The 22,993-nt window shown below is 42.5% G+C and overlaps 1 protein-coding gene across 11 annotated transcripts in view; it reads left to right on the forward strand.

Annotated features, from left to right (window-relative positions):
* Positions 1–22,993, forward strand: part of SEMA3D (semaphorin 3D) — a 195,190-nt gene that overhangs the window by 147,859 nt on the left and 24,338 nt on the right. For all 11 annotated transcript variants that reach the window (XM_005304502.5, XM_005304501.5, XM_065553614.1 and 8 more), the window contains 4 exons: positions 1,444–1,558; positions 1,946–2,015; positions 4,486–4,630; positions 20,068–20,290. In XM_005304502.5, the coding sequence (XP_005304559.2) occupies positions 1,444–1,558; positions 1,946–2,015; positions 4,486–4,630; positions 20,068–20,290 (553 nt within the window). The remainder of the gene's footprint in view (positions 1–1,443; positions 1,559–1,945; positions 2,016–4,485; positions 4,631–20,067; positions 20,291–22,993) is intronic.

Raw genomic sequence — 22,993 nt, forward strand, 5'->3', positions numbered from 1 at the left:
CAAACAGAACACACATGTACAGAGCATACTTTACTAGTCACGTCAGGCTGCTAATTTTGACACCTGTATAATAAATCTGTTGGCTAGATGCAAACCTGCGGGCTGTGAAGGACTTTAGAAAAATAAGCAAAGAGGTGACAGTTCTTGTAAGAACTTTGATTCAAAAGGCAATAATTAAAAAAAAATTTAGAAACTGAGCTAAAAATATTTAAAAGGAACAAATATAGAAAAAAAGAGAAGTCAACAGTTAGTCAGCTGAGAATGCATTACCGGAGAAAAGCAACTCCTTGTAAAGTGAACTTTGACATTTAAGACCATGCTTCTGGATGTCTGTAATAGTTATCATCCAGTCACTACGTGTTTACAGTCGACTCCTTACAAATTTAAAACTTCATTCCAGAATCAACTCCTTTTTTCGGTTTTTGACAACTCATGAGTACATTGTGTAAAGCATACTAACATTTCAGAAACTGTTTTGGTCATGGTATCCCATTTATTTTATACTTGATACATTAGAAAATCCCCAAATCTTTGAGCATTGTTTGTTAGTGCTATGAGGGTAGCTCACGGGAAATTATCTAGAATGGAATTTAGAGGAATACTTCACCAAGAACGTAGGATATAGTAATTTGATCAAATTTTGCCCTCCCACAAACCTCCCTGTGAACTGTGTACACATAACAAATAGCATATGTATGTTTGTAGAACCATTGGTAGGTACAGTAATTTGTCTTTGGGACCTCCGCCCCAAATGGTCTGTACCATTATTCTGTATGTAAAAAAATTCCTAGAGAACCATTGATTCCAGAATGACTGTCTCTTGACAAGAAGAGACTACATGGCTGGGAGAGGTGTGGCTTTGGGCATTTCAGCTGTGGACTTGTTCAAAGAAACTTTGCAAACAGATTTTTGTATAATGGGGTCAAATGTATTCTTTTACTTTCTTTGTACTGAAAAATGGCTAGTTTGACCAAATAAACTGTAAAAAGGGGGGTTTCAAAATTTTGGTTTTGTTCAAAGTTTGAACAAAACCTTTTTCTTCTTCTTTTTTTTTTTTTAGTTTATTTGTTCAAACTAGGCTTTTTTCAGCACAAGGAGTAAAAGAATACAATCACAATTGGGATAATACCAAGCCATTCAAATTTCAGCCCCAAATTTCAGCCCCAAGGCTATGCGTAACTAAAAATGAGGTTACAAAGAAAACCACTCTGCAGTCTTAAATACAGCAGGTCTTCCTGCACCTGCGATCTTAAGCATTTCTTGTGAGATGTCTGTTTGTGTTAAACATTTCCCATTAATCCCTTTTCTACTTTAAATATAGAAAGGGCGGACTAGAAATACGCCCTGTAAAAAACTGCTCAGAAGGGGATCAGCAGATATTTTAGATGCTTATGTAAAATTATCTTATTTAATCATTAAGCAAAACTTTATTTTTTAAATTAGAATGATATGGGAGGTCAACGGAGCCTAATAAACAAGTGGACAACTTTCCTGAAAGCAAGACTGGTGTGCTCAATACCTGGCCCTGAGGGAGCAGACACATATTTTGATGAGCTACGTAAGTTGAACTGATCTTTACTATTTTGTTCTGTAATCTGCTCTGTGTTTTGGATTTTCAGAAACTCAGGACAGTGTTTTGATCTCACTCACACCAGTTTTATACTATGGGCAACTCCATTGACTTTACTCCTGGTATACAGCTGGTGTAAATGTGATCAGAATTATGCCCTGTTATTTTTACTTGGCTTTTCCCATTTGGGGAGAAGTTCAGCTGATTCCAGGTGGAATACAGAAGATGGCAGACATCAAAACTTCAGCACAATTCACAGGACAGAAAATTCAGATGTAAGGATTAATGTTATGTTTACAAAGCTCCAAATGATAGGGTGGTAAATATGAAAATGTTTATAGGCTGTTTAATAAAAAGAAACTTTTCCCATTACAGAAGATATATTCTTACTTTCCACAAGAGATGAGAGAAACCCTCTAGTATATGGAGTCTTCACTACTACAAGGTATGTGTAGGTTCACATTTGCCCCTGGAATCCAATCCTGAAGGCCTCATAGGCAAAAACCTCTTAAAGTCAAAGGGAGCTTGCCAGAATAAGACCTGCAGGACTGACCTCTATTCCCCTAGGCCAATATTTTCCAAAATGTGTGCCTAAAGTTATGCTTCATAGTCCTTACGTAGGCATCTAAATACGTGCCTGGTTTAAAAAAGAGTCGGTTGAGAAACAGGTGAATTTTTCACAAAAATCTTCAAGATGTTGAATTTCAAAATTAAAAAAAAAAAAATTGACTAGCTTTACAGAGTACCCAACAGCTCCTATTGAAATAAATTCATTCTCCTCTGCTGCCAGACCCTGATTATCTTGTAAAAAGCAACAGAGTCCTGTGGCACCTTTAAGACTAACAGATGTATTGGAGCATAAGCTTTCGTGGGTGAATGCCCACTTTGTCGGATGCATCAGGACTCTCTGTTGCTTTTTACAGATCCAGACTAACACAGCTACCCCTCTGATACTTGATTATCTTATGAGATCAAACAATATCACATGTCAAGGTGATACATCTGTAGGTCACTTTTTGCAATAAAGCACTTTAGAGTAACACATCAGCATAATAGGTGGGGATGGTAATAAGATAATACCCCCTCACCTCACAGGAGGGGAGTGGGGCTGGAAGATTAATTAATGTTGGTGTAGTACTCAGATATTATAGTGATGAACATCCAATGAGGAAATTAATAATTCTGTTTTCAGAGCATGGTTTGAATAGTGTGCAGTAAATGGGGTCACACATTGAACAATAAGGTTACAACAAGATATTGAATAACTGCTGATTAAGTGAGCACCCTGCATCCTGTGAACTGAATGAGGCAGAAGTCCTGTGGATAAAATAGTGTGTGATCATGTAATTAGAGACAGCATCATAATGTATACACACAAGGGGGCGAGTTAAGTTTGCACTGGCAATTTTACCTCTAGCATCCTAACTTTTGAGTATTTGACTCCCCATCTTAATAATGTTCAATGTAGTTTTTGTGTGTCATGTAATCTACCTGCTGCAGATGGAATGGAACGTAGTCATTCTAGATATAATTTCTGTATCAGTTTGTAGTAGTCTTTATTATTGATTTGTATTACAGTAGCACATAAATGCTCTGACCAAGATTAGGGTGTCTTTGGGCTAGATGCAGAGCATTCACATAGTAAGTGAGTCCTCGTCCTGAAGAGTTGATCATCTAAATAGACCAGCCAAAGGGGAAGGTGTCAAGGTTGGAGAGTGACACAGAGAAATTACTTGACTTGTCCCAGGTCACACAGTTGATTAGTGGCAGAGCCAGGAGTAGAACTGAAGTCCCTGGGGTCTCAGTGCAGTGTGCAAAGGATGAAAGAGACTGTAAATGTCAACTATAAGAACAGTATGAATTAATATAATCAGCGGCAGCTCCAGGCACCAGCGCTTCAAGAGCGTGCCTGGGCGGCAAGCCACGGGGGGCGCCCTACCGGTCCCTGTGAGGGCGGCAGTCAGGCAGCCTTCGGCGGCTTGCCTGCGGGAGGTCCGCCGGTTCTGTGGATTCGGTGGCAGTTCGGCGGCGGGTACGCCGAAGGCGCGGGACCGGCGGACCTCCTACAGGCAAGCTGCCGAATCCACGGGACTGGGGACCTTCCACAGGCAAGCCGCCGAAGGCAGCCTGCCTGCCGTGCTTGGGGTGGCAAAAAAGCTAGAGCCGCCCCTGAATACAATAATGATAGGATCCGTGCCATATGCAACAAAGCCTCTTGGAACCTTCATACAATTCAGTAAACAAACTGACAAAAATTGAACTGAATTACAGGATCTTGCCCTAAAATATTACATAGCCACTGAAGCTATACAGAAGTGAATGGATGTCCATTTTGTCACACAAAGTGTAAGATTAACACGTTTGCCTACGGCTTGGTTTTGGTTAGATAATTCAACTGTCTTTGTTAGAAAAGACACACAACCATTTATTTATTTATTTTTGGTTTACAATGCTCCTACCACATGCCTCTCTAATACTCTGGTTGCCTGAACAAGAATTAAAATACAGAATGTCAAATACAAACTGAATGTAATGGGCTGGCCTTTAATCTCTAAAATTCACACCCCAAAGTCCTAATCATAATAAGGAATAAGAGGTCTCTGGATCCCTTCACCCACCAAGATAAAAGATGTTTTTTTCAGGATGGCCAAAAGGTTAACAAACCTAGTCTCCAGTAGACCAAAGTTTTAAACTCTAATTCACAGTTATATTAAGTATGAGTTTTCAGGCCAAAGCAGTAATCTATACCGTACATAATTAGCACCACCCTCAGTTATAATAATTCTCAGGTATAGGACTTGATCCAAAGTCCATCAGAATCAGGGGAAGTCTTTTAACTGTCTTCAGTGGGCTTTGGATCAGGCCTATACTGAAGATTTAAAAATGTGCTTATAAACATTCTTCATTTCTTTCAGCTCTGTATTCAAGGGCTCTGCAGTTTGTGTGTACAGCATGGCTGATATCAGAGCTGTTTTCAATGGCCCTTACGCTCACAAAGAAAGTGTGGATCATCGATGGGTACAATACGAAGGACGTATCCCATACCCCCGGCCTGGTACAGTAAGTGTCTCTTTAATTATACACTTCTATTTTTACTCAATGACCATTGTCCCATATTTTATTTTTCTGAATGAGTAACTTGTATTTTCCTTTCAGGATGTTTTAAATTATCCTCTCAACCCTCCTCATGTTGACAGCTCAGACTTCTACCTACCCCTTTTTATATATAACTCTTCCGTTTCTCTGAGATAACATTGTACCCAGACTGTCTATTTCCTGATTGTTCTCTCCCATTCTGGGCTCCTCTTGGCTATATTTCCATGTGTAGGTGGAGATTCTCTCTGAGACATCAACACTTCATAAATAGCAGAGGACTTTTCTCTGATGACTATTAAGTGATAATGATACATTTTGTTTAAATCTTGTGTTTCTGTGTTTTGCTATACCTTACAGTCTTTGGTTTTGATAAAATTCTGTTCCCTTAGATGTGACCATTGATTTCGAGTTTGTCATTACTATAAGTTGTTTTAAAGTAACATAAGTAATTAGTTGTTGCAAAATTTAAGCTATTCTGGTGAAAAAACTGATTGATGGGAAGAAAAAGTAAAGCTTAAATCAGGAAATACTTTCCAGTAGTAACCTGCTAGACCCTGAGGAGGAAAAGGGTGGAAAATTGGAAAAAAAAACAACCCACCCCACCTTTTTTAAATTTCAAAATTTATAATTTAATGAATATTTCAAATATTGAAAAAAAGGTTGACCTACTCTCTAGTTGACCAAAAAAAGGATCATTTTTATGACAAATTTCCCCCATTTAAAAATAAAATAAAATATTGAATTGGAACATTTTGGACCAGCCTAACCACGTGTAGCTAAGAGTGACAGTTCCACGTTGGGGATGAGAGGAGAGCAACGGAAGCCCTGTGTAGATGGAGACATATAAATATAGACTGGACGGAGCACTAGAACAGAAGTTCTCAAACTTTGTAGAGTAGTCCACATCTTAATCGAGATTGTCTTATGGGCCTTTTCCCTTCCTATCCATGATCCTACACAATCACACATTGCTGTGAGAAACTGATTATATGACAGAGTAAAGCAAGGACATATTTTATGGCCTGAGGTTGCCTCTGTCTCAGGCAGTAATTCACTATCTAATTTTTGCTCTTCTTTTCAGTCCATCTCTCACTCCTATGTGTTCTTGTCATCACCCATTTCTCCTTTAAACCCCCCCCCCCCTTCTTTTTCTCAGCTATCTGCAGGCACCAATAGTAATTAGACATCTGTGATAAATACTAGCACATTATAAGCTGCTTGTCTGCCCAACCCAGGAAGGACTAATGCCATGCCCAAAGTCTCTTTCAGGCCCATGCTGCAGGGCACAGTTTATTAATTCAAACACAAAACTCACAGAGTAACACAAAACAATACTATTCCTCTGATCAACTCAGGCTGCAGGAGTCCCAAGGCCTTTCCCTTCGCTTTTCTATCTCCTGTTCCTGGCCCAGCCACAGAAACCTACTTCCTTTCTACAGCTCCTCTTCCAACTGAGCTGTCTCAGCCTTTTGTAGGGAACACCCGACCCCTGCCTCATAAGGGGCACGAGCAGGCCCCCTGGTTCATAACAGTGCAGCCCACCCTGTTACACACATGCAAACAGGTAGGCATTTTGATCTAGATTTTAATTGAGTACTCTAATTTAGAATGCCACCGCAGTTTATGATTGTCCAACCTGAAATACCTAACCTAGGGCCTGAGTGGAATACATGGGAGGTGAGATTCAGAAATCAGGCACTAAGTGTCTATAACTGCCATCCAGAATTTGAGGTACCCAAAAGTAGAAGCCACATTTGACAATTTGGGCTAGAACTAATCAACACTTGCACTCACAGCTCATTACTAAAAAATGCAGGTGCAGTTACTCATAGGCATAAAACAGTGCCCACAAAAACAGAAACTGTCACAGGTCTATATAATTGGAATTACTCTTCTGAAATGCCTGCCATGCCCAGGAAAGATGAATGTGCTAAAACTTCTGCCCTGATAGAGGGATCATTTTTTTTGCGTATTAGCCATCACATGCCTGAACTGAGATTCACAAGGAAGGAAGTGTGTGTGTGTCAGTGATCCTGTCGGCACTGATCTGTAGTACTGTTTTGGATGTCCACATCTGAAAGAATTATAAAGGTTGCAAGATTTAAAGATAAACTGATACTTTCCATAACCCTTCCCGTAAGTCTGCAGCTACTTCCTTTAAACACCTGATAACAGCTATGAGAGAATGGTTCCATAAAAAGTTAGGGTCAAATACTAAGGGCCTCCTTACTCAATCTTTTGTCAGTAGACGTCAGTAAGAGTTTTCCTGAACAAGGGTTGAGTAGGGAAAGTGCTCTCAAAGTGGTTACAATAATTTACTTTAATTATACAGTAGTGCATGTTTACATTATATCTATTTATATTGAGTATTTTTAATACTGGAATCTTTTGTCTTTACTGAGATGGAACAATCCCAGATCTGAACATCTTTTAAATTTGGGGATTTAGTATTTAGTATCCCAGTCAGGATAAATTGCTCATTAGTTATCTGCCACAGCTGCAGTTCCTGTTTGGGCATTGGGTGAAAGTACGATAGCCATTCTGCTCAAGCAACCCCTGAGGGCAGTATGAGAACAAAAACGTATAGTCCTCAACTCTTTTTTCATTGGTTCTGGGCAGTGTGCTTCAGATAAGGCACAGATATCAACAATCAGACTTTTCAACAGCTTGATGAGAGCGGCTTAGCTGTTTCGGACAAAGTTTGAACATTCCAGGCACCAATTTTACATATTCCGCCAACAATCAGGATACGGGAATGGCCTTTCACAAGTTTTCATTGGGCATTTTTTCCTCCGTGGCAGAGAAACTCTTGCCCATTTCAGCTCCATATTAAGTGGTAGGACACGGTCAGCAATGGATCTCCATCAGCACAAGTTCAATTTTGTCAGCTTTTCTGGTATGGACATAATAGGAGGAAGACCAATAAATTACAAAGCCTGTTTACCAAGGAATGCTGCTGTTCAGCACATAGTCACCAAAAGATTTGTTAGTGCAGTGAGATGGCCAATGATGGACATAGACTGAACATTCAGCCAGATTGTCCTAAGGACCTAGCTAGAAATTGATCCCAGTGGTGATTGATCTGCAAGGAGACTACATCCCTTTGGGAGCTGCCTTGATGATAATGATGGCCTGAATCAGGATCCAAATTAAAATTAAGTGACAAGGCCCCCATCTTGTAACAGGCTAAACCAAAAGCCTGGATATGAATAGTCTTAAACTTTGGGGGACAGGGGCAAGAATCCAGATCTGAAAGAGGAGCCTCTCTTTGTGTTGTGCTGCCACATAAGGTTCTGGGCAGATTTGCATCCCCTCTGATCAAGGGAGCACAGTGCTAGTACCAAGACCTCCACTATGTAGTAGAGAACCCAAAAGAGGGGATGAGATGTAGTTGGAGCCATGATTCCTTCCTGCCTATATGCCAGCCAGTAAAGCTTGCTAGGCATGTCGGGGGATAGGAGGTGAGGTATGCTGCATGACTTAAGCGTGTTACCTTTTGAGTGCTCCTTGGATGCTGGAGTCACTACCCCTCAAGGTCAAATGTCACCTGTGGTCCCTCTAGCATGGGGTACTTTAGTACTGCTCAGGGCTATGCAAAATAGGTACAATTTTGCCCCTAATAAATTAGTATTTGGAAAATGGAAAGATCTGCATAAGTGCTAAGACACAATTAGGGTGTCCAGAGCTCTTCCTGGATTCATTATATTTCTTATGTTATGGGTTGCTTAAAAAATGAATACACTGTGAAATGTATTCCCTTTGATGTTGGGCTCCCAGAGATGCGTTGGCTTCCTTTAAGCATTTATACAGAAGCTGGAGACTGTTACCCTAATTTAACATTCTACTCAATTAACGTTATCTCCTAAGTAAATAAAGCTGCTCACTATATATGCTGTGACTGCGCTGATATTGAAATTTTGACAAAATGCTTCCTGTGGCAATTTGTGTTAGCGATAAACTCCCAGCATGACGATGATATCATGACTCCACAATGGTAAACTGTATAGAAGCAGCAGGATCCCTTGTTTGCTTCAGTTTCTTTCTTGCATTGTTTGCCTGCCCTCTGGTGTTAGTTCAGGAACCACTGATACACCGCACTCCTAGGCTTGGTCAGCGTGTGATGCCTCTTTCGGCCAGGCCTGTCCCAGTGGTGTTAATTGGAACCTCCAGGAAATAATGGGAATTAAACAAGGGTGAAATAATTGAAATACAGTATGCTGGAATTTGGGAGCTGATGAAAGGGACAAATCAAAATAACAGCCGGCAGATCTGAAATTGAGGTCCATTTGAAAAGCAACCCTGCTTCATTCTGATTTTTGGGGGGGGGGTCTTAAAAATTGAGATTGAATAACTTCTGTTGTCACTACAAAACACTACCCAGGAAGCTACCATTAACATTAGAAGACTAAATCTCCAAAAACTCTGATTAAAATGTATTCTGAAGGTTTTCACATTTATAATCAGGACTGATGTCAGGTAGAAGGCAGGATTTTGATTAAATTAGGGGGAAAGTCTTTTAATCTGTCTACCGTTATGGCTATAATCACTAGTATCTAAGAACCTCACACACCCTGGGTTTCTGGGTTCTTTGTTTTTCAGTGCATTACATTTTTTGAAAAACTGTAAAATGATTAAAACTAATATGAGATTCTCGGATGTGATCTCTTCCTTACTCTGGGTCTCTCTCACTTTTCTGTAGAGCTCCTCACCATAACATCTAACACTGATCATATTTCACCTCTCTTATCCCCTCTGCAGTTTCAATGCAGATGCAGGTAGTGGGGGTGCTGTACATCTCATTCTAACTAGATTGAACCCGAAGGGAAGCATCCTTCAAAGCCAACACTCTCCGCCAAAAACTCCCACTAGCCCGCTCTCTGGTTGGCTTTCCTGCTGTAATAAGCCTGTATATAAAACATGGAGGTTACACAGGTGTCACTTATTATTTGTAGGCTAATCTCTCTGTTGCTCCTGATCTTTATAGGTTGGAATGCATTCCTCACTTCTCCAATTCAGCTCTCCTTTGATCTCCACACTGTAATTGGGCTGCCCGATTAAGTGAAACATTTCACTTTATGTTGTTTTCCTGAAGAAACCTCCTCCACCTCCTTACTAATATGCTTTCCCTGATATGAATCATCTTGGAGTTAACAGTAGATTTTCTGAACTCAGTGAATCTTAGTTGTCTTGTGCACTTGCAAAGCTTTACAGAGAGCTCTACAGTGCCACCTGCAAAGTTAAGGGCACTTAGCGGATCCTTCTTATTCCAGTCCACCTAAAAGCAATTCTCTCAATTTATTCCTTAATATCCACAATTCCAGAATTCCAGTGCATTAACAGGAAAAGTGATACAGCATGTTTGAGGCAGGCAGTGGAACCTTGAACAGAGGGGCAGCTGATTCCAAACACCACCTGAACTAACATTTTTTTTTTCTTTTGGGTCAATCTAGGATCAGGCATCAGCTATGGGAATCTGAGCCTTTTAAACAATATTTCTCTTTCTTAAAAAAAAAGGTTGGTCCTTTACCACCTTGCTGTTTTGCTGCTCCCTGTCTGTGCCTAGCCAGTGGGCCTGCATGACATGTCAACAAAGTTAGTGCAAAATTCTGCTTTCTAAATCTCCCTGTGGATCCCGCTGCATATTTTGTGCTGTCTCTATACACAGAGATACACTGATGGTGTTGGCAGGCAGGCTAGAATACCAAATGCAGAATAAATGCTGGAACTTCACACACTGCAAATCAGACACAGAATTCTGGGTAATGTTTTTTTTTTTTAAGATCCTAAATGGATTAGGAGCCTGCGTCCCATTTTTTAAAAGAGACTTAGGCCTTAGGAGCTCAAATCCCATTGATTTTCAATGCAACTTAGGTTCCTAAATTCTGATGTCATTTTTGAAAATTAGATTTAGGTGCTTTTGGTTCTGTTACCCTTTGTCCTTATGTTGAAACATGCATACAGCCACATTTTATTTTTAAAAAATTGATGTAAAAAGTCAACATCAATGCAATGTTAAAGGTGCATTCTTAAAGTCAAGAGATGTCAGGAAATGCAAACGTTAGGGGTCTAAATGATTGTCCTGATTTTCAAAGTGCTAAGCATGCAGCAGCTCTTACTAACCTCATTAAGAGCTACAAAATGCTCAGGATTTTGATAAATCATATATTTAGGAGCCTAACTTTTGGCATCCACTTTTGAAAATGTCAGCAAAGCTTTCCACATAATGTTAACTCAGCAGCACTGCACATCTTTGCAGTTTGTGGGATTTACTCAGACACACATACTACATTAAACTACAAATTTAACCAGACAAGCAAAAAAGAGAAAATCTTACATCTGTGCACTGCAACCAAATTAACCTTCATTAACGTACAAATGAAAAAGTTTAGCCTTAATTTACCATCTCCTGACTTTGTTTGGATTTTATTAGTGCAAATGTGCTTTATCATAGTCTATACGAGAGAATTTTAAAAAGCATCTTTGCAGATCATCTGTTGTAGTTTCTTTTCCCCTTCATGTTTGTGGAGCTTCTGAGGTTTCATCTCCTCCCATAGTAGAGTGGACAATTTGATCTAGAATTGCTCATAATAATAATACATCTAAGTGACCTACAAAAGAGGTAAATATCATCGTCCCCATTTTACAGATGCTTTGAGATGTAAAGAGGCTTGCCTGAAGTCACACAGCAGGCCAGTGGTAGAGCTGGGAGTAGAACCCTGAGATCCTAAGTCCAAGTACAGTGCGCTACACCACCTCCCTAACCAATGGGCAACTCCCAATTCTCAGCAATAGCTGTGTAAATTAGGAGTAACTCCAACAATTTTGGTTGCGCTGCTACAGCATTTATGTTAGGGTAACTAGGATCATAATTGGACCCAAAGCAAATAAGGTCTAATCAAACTCTCAATGAAGTCAATGGAAAGACTCCCATTGACTTTAAGGGGTGTTGAATCAATCCCTTAATGTTTTGTGAATGAGATTTTACACAGTAGCTGAACATGTGTGCACAGTATGTGTGATTTTTTTCTAAACATTTAACTTACGTGTTTGTGAAGTTATCTTTCATAAAAGCAAAGACCTAACAAATCTTGCAAGAGTGATTTACGCTCTGGATATGTTCTTTGTGGGCTTCCACCCAGAGCTAAACTAATCCTCCCCTGACAGATGTTAGTCACATCTCTTAATGCACTATTGGAAGGCGCTCGGATACTATGGTGATGAGGGTATTATAAGAACCTATGTAGAGTAGAAGTCCAGTCCTCACATGCAGCATTCCTGATGTTCCAGTCCTGTGCCCTCTGATGTGAATGTAGAACTGCCACTGACTTCAGTGGGAGCTGTGTGTCCATATCTGAGGCGCCCTCTGGTCCTTCCAGATGTACACTAATGTCCTCTATGGAATGGGTGGAGATCACCCCTCTCATTTTCACTTGTGACATATGCCAGGATGTGACCTCAGCTTTCAAGAGGTGAAAAGCTACTGGACTCACCCACTGTGCTGCCTAGTCTCTAACATCATGTGTCATGCTGATTAGTATGAGAGGAAGCCCAAGCCTACATAGATTGTCCTGTAATGATGGGTGGAGCTGTTTGGTGACTTGCCAAAGGGCAAAGTCCTGTTGGTGCCAGAGAATCATTTTTCATTCCCTTCTCCAGTACTCCATGCCACTGCCAGAGATGCCTATGGGCACAGCTAGCTTTGCCAAGCACAACAGAGTTGCACCTGGCCAGCTGTTCTCAATGGTCAGGCTGTTTTAGGACATGATCCAAAGCCCACTGAAGTCATAGTAGACCGCACTCCGGCCAACTACTCTGTGCAAGCGTCCATGGTGGTCCATTGAAATTAATGGGCGGGGATCTGCTGACACTACACACTGCAGGATCCAGGCCTTTGGGAGTAATATCATTATTTCAGTTCTAGACTGGTAGACATTTTGCTCTTAATCCCACAGATGTTAGCAGGTGATGTCACCTCTCCTGCGTCTCACGTTCTTCCACATAGACATTTCTAGCAAGATGTTTAAATGTCTCACATTCTAGCTCTCCGAACATCTATCACATCTTCCAGTCTCTCATGCTAACTTAGATTTTCAAAGTGGTATTCATAAAAAAAAAATAGAGTGGCTGTGATTCATTTGTGAATGGAGGAGCCACACAAAAAGCACTAGAAGATGTGGACTGTGCCATATAAAGTCTAACATATTTAGCTAGTGATAATGCAAATCACAGAAAAATATACAAAGGAGGGAAAAATAAATCTCATTAATGGGGAGCTATTGAACATCTGGAACCCAGGGAATCTGGCCTGATTCTACTCTCACTTATGCTGATCCAAACTCCAGTGAAGAAAATAACAAGGAATCCAGTGGCACCTTAAAGGCTAAAAGATTTATTTGGGCATAAGCTTTCGTGGGTAAAATACCCACTTCTTCAGATGCATGGACCTGAAGAAGTGGATTTTTTACCCACGAAAGTTTATGCCCAAATAAATCTGTTAGTCTTTAAGGTGCCACCGGACTCCTCGTTGTTTTTGTGGATACAGACTAACACGGCTGCCCCCTGATACTTGGTACCAGTGAAGAAAATGAAAATCTTTTCATTCGGTTCAATGGGCTTTACCTCAACCCCTAAATGGATAACTACACCATTGTAATCAGTTACCGAGTTCCCAGAACAGTCTAAGTTGGAGGAGGATTAAATTTGGATAGTTCAGAGGGATGGGGATAAAGAGAAATGTCCCTGACTGCTGCCCTGAAAATGTACTGTTTAGCTATGGCTTGGTTTGGTTACAGCTATTGTTCTATCTGAATTTTTTCTGCTGTCACTATAGATCTATTTGAATTTCTCTGGAAATAGAAAGAGTTTAGACTAGCCTTTGAATGGATTTTTAGATTCGTCACACACACTCTATATTTCTCTTTGTTACATAATATCAAAGCAAATTATTCTGTCAGAAATTCCCTGTATTAAAATAACATCATTTTCTTCACAAATTAATCTGAATACAGCCAGTCTCCAAGGAATAACCTTGTAATGGGTTTCGTTTGTGAAAGGACATCAGACAACGGAACATGGGAGATCCTGCTCAGAAAACCAGGGGATAAAGACCTTATGCAAATGCTGGCAAAATGCCACTAGGAATAACTCACATCAAATGAAAATATATTTCCAAAGGAGACTTTTACAGTATCCAATTGACATATCTCCTTGTCTTTCTTTGCTTGTGCCAAACTCTCCAGAGATGCCCAGTGAATAACGATCTCAGGGTAGTAATGCAACAGCAACTGTATTTTCCAGTTGACTCTTTAATTTTTAGCCACAGTGGTACATCAAATTGCAGGTTGACACTAAATGATAGGACACTGGGTACATGATGATGCAGAGTGCAGTTCTGCCTTTCACTGATGTAACACCTCAAGAATCTAGCGTAAAACTTTCAAAACCTCCTAAGTAATTTAGGCGTAGTCAAAAGTGACATAAGGACAGTGCGAGTTAGATGACTAAATATCTTAAAATCTGGGCTGTAGTAGGCACTAAGCTGCAATGACTTTCAATAGGACTTAGGCTCCTAACTGCCTAAAAGCCAGATTTTAAAAGTATTTCGACACCAAAAATTGCAGCTATGCCTAATTCTCATTGAGTTCCTAATATTCTTTAGGCATCTAAATCACATTGGAAAAATGGGATTTAAGTTGCTTTGGCCCTAAGAATGGGATTTAGGTTGTTTTGGCCCTAAATCGCTTTGGAAAAATGGGATTTAGGCTGCTAGGTCATTTAGGTGCTTTTGAAAATTTTACCCTAAGTCAAAAACTACTTTTTTCCTAACTAGATTCTCTCTTAGGAGACTTGTGCGGTTTTATATGCAGGTAAAACTCCCTTTACTTGCAGAGAATAGTTACTAGCTCTGTTTACCACAAGCCAAACTTCAAGCTAATTTGTCTTTTTGGCTGGACTGGACTGTACAGATTAAATTTAGATATGAATGTAGGATCAACTTAAAGGACAAATGTCTCCGACCTGGTTTACACAGCTGGTCTCTGTTCCGATCAGGCCCGCCAATAGCAATTCCAGGCCCCAGGGGAGAACAGTCAATGGGCCCCCACGCATGTACAACTTGCGCCCATGCGGACGCGGTCTGCCTGACATTTGGGCGGTGCTGCACCTGCGCTGGCTGGTGCCCAGAGAGCTGCTGGCTGCAGTGCTGGGCTCACTCTTCGGGCACAGCCAGGGTTTCCACATGCCTGCCCAGTAGTGTTGCCAACTGTCTAACTGCACAAACCCAAAGATCCTTGCCCCTCCCCCGTCCCACCCCTTCCCTGAGGCAAGGCCCCTACCCCGCCCCTTCTCCGAGGCCCTGCCCCCTGCTCACTCCATCCCCCCTCCATCTCGCTCGCTCTCCCCCACCCTCACTCACTTTCACCAGGTTGGGGCAGGGAGTTGGGATGCAGGAGAGGGTGCGGGGTGCAGGCTCTGGGCGGGAGTTTGGTTGCAGGAGGGGGTGCGGAGTGCGGGCTCTGGGAGGGAGTTTGGGTGTGGGCTCTAGGCTAAGGCAGGGGGTTGGGGTGTAGGAGGGGGGCAGGAGGTCGGCACTTACCTTGTGTGGCTGCCGAAAGTGACCGGCACACCCCTCTGGCTGCAGCTGCTAGGTGGGTGGCTCACCTCTGTGCATTTCTGCCCACAGGAAACACTCCCGCAGCTCGCATTGGCCGCAGTTCCCGGCCAATGGGAGCTGTGGAGTCGGTGTTGTGCGGGGGCAGCATGCAAAGACCCCCTGCCCCTCCGCCTGCCGGAGGGCCATTCTGGCCACTTCCAGGAGAAACGCAGAGTGAGGGAGAGCAGGAAGCCTGCCTTAGCTCCACTTTGCTGCCGGTGGCAGCGGCCGGGGCCCCCTGGGCCCTTTTAAATCACCCAGGCCCCTGTGCAATTGCCCTTTCTTTCCCCTGTCGGCAGTCCTGGCTCCAATCTTGTGGTTTCCCTGCTGTGCATATATAGAACTATCCCTGATATCAATGCCAGTTCATTGCACGTATACAGAGCACTGTCTCAGAGTGCAGATCTGGTATTGATCTGCCAGAAGAAATTTGTTCCTTGTAGCTGTCTAGTTATCCAAAGAGAGGCCTCAGTAATGAGGGGTGGCTCTAGCTTTTTTGCTGCCCCAAGCACGGCAGGCAGCCTTCGGCGGCATGTCTGCAGGCAGTCTGCCGGTCCCGTGGATTCGGCGTACCTGCCACCGAATACACGGGACCGGTGGACCTCCCGCAGGCATGCCGCTGAAGGCAGCCTGACTGCCGCCCTCGCAGGGACTGTCAGGGTGCCCCCAGTGGCTTGCTGCCCCAGGCACACGCTTGGAGCGCTGGTGCCTGGAGCCGCCGCTGTCAATAATCATTTGCCAGAAAGTCTCTACTTTATCGGCAAAATAAGTCTGATTGTTACCTGTATGCTAGTAATGCACACAAACCATGAAGGGAGGGGCAGGCTCAGTCCTTGGCATAGTATTTATTGTACAGAGTATGAATGTTTAAAATGTTGCCAAACCTTATGTAATGTAGCAAATTCTAACCGCTGAGTCCTTAATTGGCACCAGAGAGTTAGGCTATCTGTCAAATTGCACATTTGATATTTGAAAAATGTGTGTTGGGAGATGAGTTCTATTTAGGGTTGCCAGGCGTCCAGTTTTCGACCGGAACGCCTGGTCGAAAAGGGACCCATGTGCGTCCGGTTAGCACCGCTGACCGGGCCACTAAAAGTCCAGTTGGCAGTTCAGTGGGGCTAAGGCAGGCTCCCTGGCTCCCTGTGGCTCCCAGAAACAGCTGGCATGTCCGTCTCCTAGGCCTAGGGCGGCCACGAAGGTTCCGTGTGCTGCCCCTGCCTTGAGTGCCGGCTCCACAGCTCCCATTGGCTGGGAACTGCAGCCAGTGGGAGTTGTGGGAGCAGTGCTTGTGGGCGCGGGCAGCGGATGGATCCTCCTGGCCTTTCCGCCTAGGAGATGGACATGCCAGCCACTTCCGGGAGCCGCCTGAGGTAAGCCCTCACCCCAAACCCCCTGCCGTACCCCAACCCCTGCCCCAGCCCTGAGCCCCGTCCCTCACCCAAACTCCCTCCTGAAGACCACACCCCGCACCCACTCCTGCACCCCAGCCCCTTGTCTCAGCCCTGAGCCCCCTCCCACACCCAAACTCCCTCCCAGAGCCCATACTACATGCCCTTTCTCACACCCCAACCCCCTACCCCAGCCCGGAGCCCCCTCCTGCACCCTAAACCCCTCATCCCCAGAGCCCACACCCCCAGTCAGAGCACTCATCTCGGTCAAAGTGAGTGAGGGTGGGACAGAGCAAGAGAAAGAAGGAAGGGGAGATTTAGTGAGTAGGGAGAGGGGCCTCAGAGAAGGGGCAGGGGCACAGCCTCAGGGCCAGGGGTGGCGCAAGGGTGTTCTGTTTTGTGGGATTAGAAAGTTGGCAACCCTAGTTTCTATTCTGTTTGCTTAAATCAGCTGCAGAGGATGATTGCAAATCACCTCATCACAAGCCTTAATTTTGCCCTAGCACACTATGCACAGACTCCTTTGTCAGACGTCCCTTCTCGCAAAGGGTGTTGTGGCTCCATCTGGCAGGAAGCACAGGGATTATTTTTCTCATTTTTATCACATGTATAGTAAGCAGCAATATTCACTTTAAAGGCCTTCATCAGTCAGAATGCTGTGCCCAGTTCTGGTGTCCATGCTATAAAAAAGGATGCTGAAAATCTGAAGAAGGTTCAGAGAAGAGCTACAGGAATGATTTGGGGTCTGGAAAACCTGATTTACGACAAGAGACACAAGGATCTCAACCTGATTACGTTATACAAGAGAAAGCTAAAAGGTGGCTTGAGCACAGTCTGCAACTCCTTACCCAGGACAAAAATAGTAGAAGAGAGCTGTATAACAGACAAATGCAAACAAGGGGAGTATGATTAAACAGTTCTGCTTCAGTAATGCAGAGGGTGCTGTTTTAGCAGCCGTAACTTTTGAGTAGATTCCCACTAGGAAATGTGCCAGGGAACAGGCCACTAAAGAGTGACTGCTCCCCTGTTCAGCCCCACTGGACCAGCGCTACAGAACCCCAACATTGGCGAGAGGCTCTTGGGTCTCTGTGGTCTCTTGAGACAATCTTCTGAAATACTTCTGTTTACACTTCTCCCACTTCAGTTTTGGATCTTTTCTGCCTCCTTTTACCCCTCTCTGTGGTGTGTAGATCAGGGTATCCTGTGGCCCTAAACAATTAAGCAACAGCACAGACAGTGATGAAAAGAAGCATGTCTTGTATTTGTATCCAGGCAATTCAGATTTAAGAAGCTGGGGACTTTCCGTTGAAAACCACCAGAGGGCACTGTAGGCTAACTGTTGAAAAACACACACCAATCGGAGTAAAATAGGTAGACAATATAATAGGTCTTTCCTTTCTCCCTCTCTTCCATACCCAGTTCACTTGTCTGACTCATTGTTAAACAATCTGAAGTAATGGGCCTCTAGCTCTTCCATGGTGGAGTGTCCCTGTCAGGAAGTTCTCCTGATATTCAGCAGACACTTTCCATGACTGCACAAATAGCAAACGAAGTCTTGCTTCCACTTAATTGGCCTCTCAGAGTTGGTAAGACAACTCCCACCTGTTCATGCTCTCTGTATGTGTGTGTATATACATCTCTTCAATATATGTTCCACTCTATATGCATCCAAAGAAGTGGGCTGTAGCCCACGAAAGCTTATGCTCTAATAAATTTGTTAGTCTCTAAGGTGCCACAAGTACTCCTGTTCTTTTTGCGGATACAGACTAACACGACTGCTACTCTGAAACATATTAATAGTGTGAGGTTCTGTGCTGAGCACCCTGAATTCCCACTGATGCTTAGGACTGAGGCCTGATTAAGAAAAGACATCTTGGACCTCTACTTTTAACACTGAAAATAGTTACAAAAATCTTGAACATCAGAAATTTGTGGGAGTTTTTTCTTACGTTACTTTATCATTTTTGGCTGAAAACTGTTCACTCTTCATTATCCAAATGTCTGTTGAAAAGCCCTTTAAAATGTGCCACGTACAACCCTGAGCACACTGCTGGCATGGACCAGATCAATAATAGTAATAATTAATAAATAAGTAACCGTTGACACCATGATTGGTGATAGTAGTATAAACGTAACAATATCTGTAATAGTCACACAGATTGTTAGAAGAGGGCACAGACAGACTCTTTGATTGTGGTCTTCACACCTATTTACTGATATATCTTAAGTCCCAAAGGTAACTTTTTTAAAATAAGTTTCATTAACAGACTTTTTTTCTTGAATGGAGGAAAATAGAGTCTGAGTGCTTGAATTCCTATAGCCCCTATTAGAGCTTCATATAGTGCCTGCTAGACAAAGCCTTCCTACTAACACTGCCTGCCAATCCTTACTATCCCAACCTGACAACTGACCTGCACTCCCACTGACTTCAGTGGAAGGTCTGTCTGAGAAAGGGCTGCTGGATTGGCCAGGTGAATAAGTGACACCAGAAACTGCATCTCCTTTGTGAAAGAGTGATAGTGCGAGGGTCTGAAATTTATATTACTGAGATGAAGTGGCAATGGACTAGTGGAAACAAATGATAAAGTTTCAGAGAGTTTTAGAAGCTAAAGGAAAATCAGTGGAGCAGAGAAAAACAGAAATGAGGATAAAAGGGACAGGCTTTTAAAGACAAATGAAAAGAGGAGAGGGGAGTGGAAAAACAAAGGGGAAAGTGGCAAGCTGAAGAACCCAATGCAGAGAGTTCTTGGATGGTCTTTTTGAACAGCCCAGTGTGTTTCCACGCATTGGTGACTAGAAAACTTGAAACAACAGGAGCTATTCCAATTCTAGGCCAAATTATTTTCCCTCTGGATGAAATCTTGGGTTTATCGCTGTCATTCATGCTTTATAAACAGTTACAATATACACACAAAAGCCAAGGTTTAAAAACAATGGTTGTCTAAAGTTACACTCCTAATTCGTATTTAGGCATGTAAACAAGTAGTTCATTTTTCAATAGGGCTTAGCACCCAGCAGCTCCCACTGACTTCAGTGGGCTCTGTGTAGCACTCTTAGGGTGACCAGACAGCAAGTGTGAAAAATTGGGAGAGGGGTGGGGGCAATAGGCGCCTATCTACGAAAAAGTCCCAAATATCGGGACTGTCCCTATAAAATCGGGACATCTGGTCACCCTAAGCACCCTATATGTTAAACTCTGTTTCCAAGTGAATGAGACATTTTTTTCCATTATACTAAACATTCATTTATCTCCCTGCACTGTTTGTGAATAAGTTTTCCTATCACGGAAATGAACGCTTCAAAGTAATCAATATTTTTTCTTAATGTCTTTTTTATCTTCTTTTTCCCTTTCTTGTGTTCAGTGCCCAAGCAAAACTTATGACCCCTTGATTAAATCTACCAGAGATTTTCCAGATGATGTCATTAGTTTTATAAAACGCCATCCATTGATGTACAAGTCGGTTTACCCGGTGACTGGAGGACCTGTATTTACTAGAATCAATGTGGACTACAGGCTGACGCAGATTGTGGTGGATCATGTCATGGCGGAAGATGGGCAGTATGATGTTATATTCCTAGGCACAGGTAAATTAAAGAGCTCTCGTAGTTCTTCAAGGGCAATGTCATAGGAAAGCTAAATAGGTTAAAGAAGATCATTTGGGGTCCTAATCTATCAAGAATCTTTCCATTTACCAAAGAGGTAACATTATTCCCATTTTACAGAAGGGGAAAGTGAGGCACAGAGCGGTGAAGTGACTTGCCCAAGATCACCCAGCAGGCCAGTGGCAGAGCCAAGAATAGAACCCCGGTTTCCTGATTCACACTCCAGTAGGCCACACTGCCTCCCCTTTACCACATAGATGAATTTTGCAGCATGCCCTGAAGTTCAACAAATGTGGACTATTTGGGACAAAACTGGAAGGGGGTGAATTTCAGAGCCATCAATCTCTCAGGTGCAGGATTTAAGTCTCCAGGCCTTTCTACTCAGCCTTTCTCACAAGTACTAATTTCACTAGCAAACAAGGTGTCATGAGGTGTCTTCTAGCATCCATACACTTCAGGCCAATGAGTGAAGAGTGAGATGCAGTGGGATTTTAGCATGAGGAAGAACTTCAGGGTGACTTGCTCTCACAGCACAGTTGGCTGTCCAGGAACAAGCACTGCCGCAATCTTGGAGGACCTTCATTGCTTTGCCTCTCTGAATGAAGTCTTTCTGACAGCAATGAAAGGAGGAAAGCAATCATGCACTTTCAAATACCATGAAACCCCTACAATTCAAGTATAAAATATACATCTGAAGCATACACACAACATGCACACACATAATCATTCACGTTACACATGCTGAAAAGTTATGAAAAAATTAAACATCCATTCAGAAAAGGTAGATTTGCTGCCTAACACATGGAATATTATTTTGGTGTGTTCTAGAATTTGCAGTCAGTTTTGTGCTATTCTCTACTGCAGTAGGTTTTCATACAAAATGAACTTATATTAAATCAATAACCGCCTGTTGGTTTAGGTATTGATAGATAGCACTGACATCTAATTCTTCTTTGTAATTCTTCTTTAGTGTAGAGATTTGAAGGTTGCTAGGTACCATGTAGTCACTAGATGGTGCTCCATAATTTGAACAGAGAGAAAATTATCAGCGCCTTCACCTTTTAATTATGAAGTGAGCTCTTTTTTCCCCCAGAATTCATGGTTTTATTTCATTTTATATTTTAAACCTATCCTGTGGAAATTCAGGCTGAAAGATAATATTTCAAACATTATATAATGAGTGCATAAAAATACACCAAATAACTCGGGAGGTTTTGGTCACCAGAAGATCAGGAGCTTAAAATATGTTTGAATGTGTTCAACCAATGCTACTAGAGAATTTAGAAAGGCTGCCTGTTATGTATAGATATTCCAGCTGCAGCCCTTTGTATCTATGCAACCCTAGATAAGAGTATGGACATTACTAACACAGAAGGCAGGTAGTGACATTTTGTAACTTCCACTTAAAGTGCTAGGGATGTCATCAGCTGTAGTCTCCTACTTTGCTTTAAAATGTATGTATTTGTTGTTTTAATACTACATATAATATTTAGTACTGAATGGGCTTGATTCAGTCCTGCCTTGCATCTTCCAGACATCCTGGCCATGCCCTTCACCAGCCTGTGTGTTTTGGGGGCAGGGTTGGCTAGCTCCCTTGCAATGGTGGGACTCCACCAACTGGAATGTACAGCACTGGGGAGTTCCAGGAGATGATCAAGCCTGATATCTTTAATAGGGATTGGCAAATGTCAATGTATTTTATCTTCCCTTTGAGGTAGGGAGGCATTGTAATTTCTGCTGAGGTCAGAAAACTGAGGCACAGAGTTTCTGAAAGCCACCCAGTGAGTCAATGACAGAGGTGGGGTTAGAACTCCAGCATGCCTAACGCTCAGTTCACTAGACTTCCAACCTGCCTCCCTATGTGCACTGTATTCTGTCAGGAAAACGTGCAACCCACACACAGGGCTTTATGCAGCTCATGAGTCCCCTGTTAGGGCCAAGTGGGATGTGAGAGTTGCAAAGGGCCTTGTTCAGGCACACCTCTCAACTGGGCTTCATTTTCAGGGGTGTCACTCATTGCAATCCCAAATACGTAAATGTCACACAGCTTTGGTGTCCCTTCACTATTATGACTGGAATTTATTTACAGCAGAAATGCAGAATTGTGGAGCTGTGGTGATCCAAAGATTCATTTACATTAAAATAAGGGCTCCCGTTGTGATTTAAATCTCTTGCATGAGTAACATTTCTGTATCCCTGACTTTGGGTCAGTGTCACATGACACGTCCCACATTTGGGCCTCAGCAGGTGTGAGGTTCCAGCCTTAATGCTTTGGGATCTTAAACAACTGTTTAGAGTAATTTTAAAAGCACTTCAGTTCCGTTTTAAGTCTGATCACACCATGCTGCATAGGTAGTCACTAAGACCCCCTATTCAGCAAAGGACTTTAGGCCCTTTATGGTCCCTAAAACTGTTTAAATAGATAAGTTCTTATTGAAAAAGAAGGATGACCCAGTAGCTAAGACACTTGAGTGGGACTCAATAGATCTTAGTTCAATTCCATGCTTCCCCCACACATTTCTGTTGTGAGATTGGGCAAGTCTTGCTGTGCTTCAGTTCCCCATCTGTAAAATGGGGATAATAGCACTGTCTCAGAGTATTCTGAGGTTAAATACATTAAAAATTGTGAGTTGCGCAGACATTATAGTGATGGGGGCCATACAGGTAGATGTATTTAGAAAGCAA

This window comes from Chrysemys picta, chromosome 1 (genome assembly GCF_011386835.1).
Source record: "Chrysemys picta bellii isolate R12L10 chromosome 1, ASM1138683v2, whole genome shotgun sequence".
In the NCBI taxonomy this organism is placed as follows: Eukaryota; Metazoa; Chordata; order Testudines; family Emydidae; genus Chrysemys; species Chrysemys picta.